Below are 7690 nucleotides of genomic sequence, written 5' to 3' on the forward strand. Positions count from 1 at the left end.
AAAGGGGAAAGAGTGTAAGGGAGGAGGAGGAGGAGAAGAAGGAGGAGGAGGAGGGGAGGAAACTAGAGATTGATCGTTTTGAATTTTCAAGAGATCATTTTTATTACAGTGGGCGTTTGAAAAGCAGGCTCTGAACATTATCCACAGAGAAAGGGGGTGGAGAGAGAGAGAGAGAGAGAGAGGCACAGGCTGCTGCTGCTGCTGCGAAAGAAGCCCAGCGTTTGCGCGCTGCTGCGAGCTGTTTTTGCAGCCTTGGGGGACGCGCGCGCACACACACACACACACACACACTCCCGGGTTGGCGCTCTACTGCACAGGGCTGTTGCAAAGTTTCGCCTGCCAGGGATACGCCAGGATTTTCCTGCTCCGCCGCTGCTGCAACCTTGAACTTTGGCAACGTGGTTGATAGTACCGTCGTGTAGCGCGCTAGCTGCTTTTCCAAAGCGCTTGGAAATCCGGGAGAAAGGGGAAAAAAAAAAGCAACGCGAGGAAGGAAAAAAAAAATATCCCGACCCCCCCCCCTTAACTCCCTGCATTCCATTCAACCCCCACCCCCATTCCGCCTCCTTCTGTCCCAGTTCGCCAGCAGCCACTGCAAACAGCAGCAAGAAGTGAACCGCCGCCGAGAACAAGAGGGTTAAAAGTGTAGATTGGATTTCACCCCGGGAAATCTAGCGCTCGGAGTGAACTTGAATCTTTGGCTATTTAAGGAGGACTAAGGGGCTGGCTGCGAAGTTGTGGCGATTCAAAGCAGAGCTTGTATCCTGATCCATCTTTTCCTTTTTGGAAGCGTTAGGTGGTTGTAAAATGAATAGATGAAGCCGTTGCGCTTTTGATACTTTTCCTCTCAGCAGAAGTGCTATATATCTCAGAGCGAAGTCATGATGTATTCTCCCATCTGTCTCACTCAGGTATAGCCGCCTTTTTTTCTTTTCCTTTATTATTTTTTTTTTTAAGGGGGGAAGTAAACTTGTATCGAATTGCACCGAGTATCTATAGTTAGAACTGTTCAAAGGAATATTCATTCCTCCTTGATTTTTATGGGGGGGGGACACTAAAAATGCATGTACTTGTGGTATAAGCTTATTTCAAGGTGTGTGTATGTGGGGGGGGGGACAGGCACGAAATAATATAAATATTTCGAAATGTCAATGATAAACGAGTATTATTAAATTACTCTTGCAGGGAAAAAAAAGTGATTAGAACTAGCAGCCACGTCGTGCAGTTTTTACATGAATTCGCAACAAAATAGCGATGCGTTTTGCAGACTATACTTAACCTGAAAAAGGAAAGTGTTCCCTTATTTTTAATTAAGCAATGACTGGTAATATAATGCCATCCCATGCTGAATTAATCATATATACTTGAGGCTGGTTTGAGAAAAGGTGACTTAGCTTGAAGGTTTTCTTTCTTGATTATCCTATACATTTTTTTCTTGATAAATTCCGGTACTTGAAACTTTTTGAAGTCAACACCCAAGGTCATAAGGAAAACTGAACCTTTCCTTCTGTATTAGGCCTGCAGACACTTGTGTAAAACTGAGTAATTTTGTACACTGTACATACGTGGTTTTACTTTGAAGAGCATGCAGACAAACCATACTTATTTTAACAGGTAACAGTTTCCATTCCCATAAGATAGTTAGAATTGCAACACATGATGTGATTGGAGTAAAGATTGGTGGCATAGAAGTTTCAAAAGGGAAAAAAAATGAAGCACAGAGTCGGATCCAATATAAATTATAGTACAAAAAATACGTTTGAGATGTTCAGTGTCTAAAGAATGTGACATTTGTACCATTTTTTCATCCATTAAATATTCCAGGTAGCATGTCAAATAATCAGGTCTGGTTGAAATCTTAGGCTATAATTTGGACAGGTTAAATATAGCTAATATTTGTGCAAAGTAGGTCTTCCTTATGTAATATTTTGGTTGGTATGATCAAAATAATAAAACTTTTCTTTGACAATTGGAAACCATTGTAATTCTATTGGACTGCAGCATTCACAAATTATGAATGAAGATTTAAACAATGATAAGGATTATTCAGTGATTGGATACAGTCCTGTAGCTTTTTGGCTGACACATTTTTATTGTTTATATTTTGTTTGGCATCAAAGTGTGATTAACTTTGGAATCTTTTTAGCAAGTAAATGGGAACTTTACAGATGCAAAACAGGTGTAAAAAGTGTTCTGAGGTATTTGACAAATTATAAAAAGTCAGCACTTACACATGTGTGCGCACATACACGTTTTATGTGTCTTGATAAATTGGTAGAGGCATGAACACTGTAAAATTCAACATACTGTTTTCCCTTTGTGTATAATATTTAATATTTAAGGGGGCTTCTATCAGCCACATAAAAATATTTGTTAGTTTCATAGGATTCCCTTGAAAATCCATGGTTAGTGGTCTAGGATTATATATTTGAATTTCTGTGGCGATAGTAGGTGTTGATGAAAATTTAGCTTAAGTTTTTAATGTAATATGCTTTGATTGTAACATAAAATATAATCCATTCTTGTTTCTGGCCTAATGCCTCAGTTCACAGAAATGTTTTAGAATAAGGTATTTGTGCCTGAACTTATTACAGGAAAGTATTAAAATTTTCCTTGGCTTATTAAGTAAGTTTTATCACTTGCTTATTTACCATAAGCATGGTATTAAATGTCACTTTGTCTTTTCCAAAACAAAATAAATTATTTAGGCGTGGTTTGCATGCCATCTACAAGTCTGAAACAGTTTTACGGCAAACCTAGTATCGACCAATTTAAGATAAGTCAAGTATTTCAACAAAATGCCCAGTAGTTTTGAAATGAAATGTATACTGTTTTTTCCCAAACGATTTCTAAGCTGGTTTTGCATTTAGTTTGTGAATTTATAATTCACAGACTTGAAGAATGAATAGATATAAGAACAGTTGGGACAAAATCCAGACCCCCCTCAAGTTTTGAATACATACCCTTTGTCCCATGTTTGTACAGCAGGTTTATGGGGAATATAATATTGTACTATTTTATAATATATTTATTGTTAGAAATCTTAGAAAGAAGAGGAAAAGAAATATCTGATTGGCTAAAAACTGTATAGAATATGCATTTAATAAATCTTTTTTTTAAAAAAGAACCTATATAAAAATAGTAGCTGGATGTTTGTTGGGAACGGTTACTTTATTGTATGGTTGTGGTTACCTTGGAGTCAAATTAAGTTGCATTGAAATCTGTAAGATACAAGAATAAATGAGATGTTAATAGACATTTTATATCTTAGAAACCTAACCTGGTTAAATAAAACAGAGGATTATCTGAACACATTCCTCCTTTTGTGTGATTAATATGAAGTTAGTTTTTAGGTCCATGAATAGTTCCCTATGTTTGTTAGTACTCACAGCTGAGGAGTCTTTTTTTTTTAGAAGTAGTCCAGCAGTAAACACAGATTTACGGTATTTTATATCTAAGCTACAGTTGCTAAATTGAACATTACACTTGTATGTGTATATTTGGCTATATCTTTGCAGTGTTAAATTTATTTTGTGGAATAATTTTCTGAATTCATATAACAGACTAATAGGAAGATAAGATAGAAATGGGAAATCATTTTTTTTCCTCAAAAAATGTTTTTTTTTATAGGAGAAGGGAAATAACATGAAGATTTTGTGGAAATTGACCCTGATCCATCAGTATTGTGGTTTAAAATAACTAAGAAGCTTGATTTAACTGTTACAAAACTTGCTCTTTGTTTTTACTGCAGCCTATGCAATTGCTATATACAACTTTTTTCTTATATTGTGCATCTTTCAAAATATCAGATTTCATAGTGAGTGCATTTTTGAAGAGAATCTATGTAACATAAGTTTTACTTGAGAAACGGTTCTTACTTGAACAATGTTTTGGATTGTTAACAATAATTGAGATATCAGTGACTGTAATTTTACTTAAATATGAATTTTATTCCACTATCTGTTATTTAATGTAGAAGTTTTAAAAACATGAATTTATTTTTTTATCAGATAACCTGGAGATTTATAGCTCCACTTTTATAGCAGTAAATATATTCTGGAAACTTTATATGTAAAATTGGAATTTGTAACCAGTGTGCATAATTTTAAAAACATTAAGTAGCAATAGTAATCACAGAGACCATGCATTTATCCTGTTGCATTCAGGTGGGTCTATACTTGCCTAAATGTGATTAAAGTAAAATTAAAATCCAAAACTTCATAGTTTTTTGTCAAAATGTCCAGTACCAAGATCTGAATTGTCAATATCACAGGATCTTTGATTGCAATTTATGGGGGAATGTATATTGTGAAATAATTTTTATACAATACTGGACGTAGTTTCTAACCATTCAATTCCTAGGCTTTTTAATATTTTCTTATATAAGTTAGAAGTAATGAAGGAAGTTTGTCTTATTTAAATACATGTTTTACTAAGAATTCTATAGAACTCAGTTTTCTGAGAAAAAGAAACTGTAGCAGTAAAAAAATGGCACCAGAGTGCACTGAGATAGGGAAGTCTTATCGAGGGTTGTGGTTGCTCTAAGCTGTGCTCTCTTCCCACACAAAGAGCAGATTGTGGTTTAACTCTTTCTTTAATGTAGTTTGTGCCCTTAAAGTAACAGAAAACTTAAAAGTCTCTGTATAGAATGGCTTATCGCTTTAGTAATTGCTTGATACCTTGTTTTAATTGTATTATAATTATTTTTATGCCTTGTATTTCTATTCTAATTTGATTAATATCTGTCCTGAAAAGGAAAGAGGTATATATAAAACCAAAATTGAAATAACATTGTAGGTCTTACAGTACTTGTTGAGAAGTCTTACTATAAAGTGTTATTATAGAATCTTGCTGCTATTACCTATAAAAAAGGCAGGATTAAGTTTAAAGAAGATTTCAGTAATAGTGTGAATGTTTGCATGAACTTTTGTTGAGTATTGTATGAACTGTTTGATAAAACTCTACAGGAATTTTGAATTGAATAAATACATTTTATGTTCTCAATCTCAAATATGTATTTTTAATAGGATTCTTAAAATTAATGACTTTTTTCCAATTAAGTATTTTAGTATTAATACATATGCTACATTTTGTTTGAAAAGTACAATTTAATTATATCAGGACTAATTTTAGCGTCAATATTTTACAGTATTACGATTTAAATTCAGTTTGAATTAAATATGGTCTAAAAAAATAATAGGTCAAACAAATGAATGAGTAACATTGCCTTTTTGTCACAATTTTCTTTCAAATCTTATGATAGGTGCCAGGATTATAGAGATAATTTTCCTTTGAAGCAAATTATATACTGTATGTGACAAAGACGGAAATTGAGGCAAAACACCTTAGTAGTTCTTATTGATCAAAATAAAGTAATTGCTAAAGTTTAATTTAGTCAATTGAAAAAATAATAAAATATAGAAAATCTATATGACTAGTTAGGTAAAACTTGTAAAAGGAAAAGTTTTCATGTCCAATACTTTTGTGTGTATTTCAGAAAATAAGTTTACGCAATAATGCAGTATTAATGTCACTGCTACAGAGTGTTAGATCACAAAGAAGGCAAAATTTGTTTCAAATTATCCTTTTTTCTTTGTGTACTTAAAAAGTTTTTTTTTTGAGTGGGGTCAAATAATTATTACATACTTGAGAACCATCCTTGAGTTAATAGCTAATTAATTCAGTGAGGTTTTGTACCCTACAGTGGAATGGAACAAATCAATTCCATGTAATTTTCAGTATTTTTTTTTAAAGATTGGTAAAGTTAAGCAGGAAACATGGCCAGCTGGTGAACGTTATAAGTACTCTAATTTTATTAGAATGGTATCTTTCCTTTGGCCTTTCTTGCCTTATTTCTTGATTTCTGTGGTTATTCCTGCTAGAATAATAATGTGATAATTGGAATGTTGGGTGATTGATAAGGGATTGGGTTATGTTTCATAGTGTTTGTGTGTGTCGTCAGTCTCTTGCTGATGACAAAAGTGGAAACTACATAGTACAACATTGAAAATGTATACCATAATGTTTCTGAATACGGAAGGTGAATGATTTGAAATATTAACTTCTACATTTGTAATATTTTTACTCATTCGTCTTAAAATTTGTTGTGCCAATCTTTGTCGTGTTTGGTGAACTATTAAATCACAGTCAAAATATTCAAAATCCCAGAGCCATTTTGTTTTATTTTAAACTAATATAATTGTATGTCAGTTTGGAACCAAGCCCAAGTATTTGGTGTATTATAAAATGTTATTGTGCTTCCATAAGTGAAATATAGGCATACATTTTTATAATATATATGTATCTTTTCTAGGAATTGTAAGCGCTGCTAAAAATGCTTAGGAATGCCCATGGCATAAGTTTGCATTTTACTCATTTTTTTTCAAAAAATAATTGTTCATGATTGTATAAGTAAAACTGGTCCCTCAAGTTTTGTTTTTCTTTTTATTTCTTCCAACAGGATGAATTTCACCCATTCATTGAGGCACTTCTTCCACATGTCCGTGCAATTGCCTATACGTGGTTTAACCTTCAGGCTCGAAAACGCAAGTACTTTAAAAAACACGAAAAGCGAATGTCAAAAGATGAAGAAAGAGCAGTCAAGGATGAGTTACTTAGTGAAAAGCCAGAAATTAAACAGAAGTGGGCATCCAGGCTTCTCGCCAAATTGCGCAAAGATATCCGCCAAGAATATCGAGAGGATTTTGTGCTTACTGTTACTGGGAAGAAGCACCCATGCTGTGTATTATCCAATCCTGACCAGAAGGGCAAGATTAGGAGAATCGATTGCCTTAGGCAAGCAGACAAAGTCTGGCGCCTGGATCTAGTCATGGTGATCCTTTTTAAAGGTATCCCCCTGGAAAGTACCGATGGAGAACGGCTCATGAAATCCCCCCATTGCACAAATCCAGCACTTTGCGTTCAGCCACATCACATAACAGTATCAGTCAAGGAGCTTGATTTGTTTCTGGCATACTATGTGCAGGATCAAGGTAGGCCTTTTAAAATATTTTATTTATTTATTTAGATATTTATACACACATGCACATGAATATGCTAAACCACCTTTTTTTAAAAAAAAATTGTAAACATTTCATATATCTTTATAGATATTGATAGGTGCTTGCTAATGTATACATTAGATTCAGGAGTATTCAAAACACATTAACATTTGTTATAAAAGTTGAAAATACTAGGAATGATTTTGGTGCACGTTACAGAATACACTCATATTCATAATATATACAGTCATAACAATTGTATTCAATTTTTTAAATTCATAGCCACTTCTTTGCCATTGTTCCGTCTTCATTATGAAAATAAAACTATTAAATATAAAAGAATGAAAAAAGAAATGGCATGTTATTTTATATATTTATATATATCATTATGCAGTAAATATAAATATGTGATACAGTTGCCTTATCAGTGTTCATAGTAAATAATAACTTCTGCACGCATTTTAAAACATTGCTTCAATATGGTTATTTTAAATTATAATGTAGTGAAAAACTTTTGTAGATAACATGGTTATATATTTGCTTAGATGATTTGCGTTCATTGAAGATATTTGATCTAATGTAGAAACTGTTATGTGTTTCTTATGTACATTTTTTACATTAAAGCCCCTAACCATTATGGTAGATTGTTTCTAGAACCACATAATAAATATGTCTAAGTTATAACCATG

General features: G+C 33.2%; 1 protein-coding gene across 1 annotated transcript; it reads left to right on the forward strand.

Moving 5' to 3' along the window:
• Window positions 1-505: 505 nt before the first annotated feature.
• LOC107296112 (nuclear factor 1 B-type) lies at window positions 506-7003 on the forward strand (the record flags this gene model as incomplete). Its single annotated transcript, XM_015825457.1, has 2 exons — window positions 506-911; window positions 6461-7003. Coding segments are annotated over exons 1-2 (573 nt in total), but the record flags the coding sequence as incomplete, so codon positions are not given.
• Between the last annotated feature and the right edge of the window lie 687 nt (window positions 7004-7690).

The sequence above is a fragment of the Protobothrops mucrosquamatus genome, unplaced genomic scaffold (assembly GCF_001527695.2).
Source record: "Protobothrops mucrosquamatus isolate PMUCROS unplaced genomic scaffold, P.Mucros_1.0 scaffold2648, whole genome shotgun sequence".
In the NCBI taxonomy this organism is placed as follows: Eukaryota; Metazoa; Chordata; class Lepidosauria; order Squamata; family Viperidae; genus Protobothrops; species Protobothrops mucrosquamatus.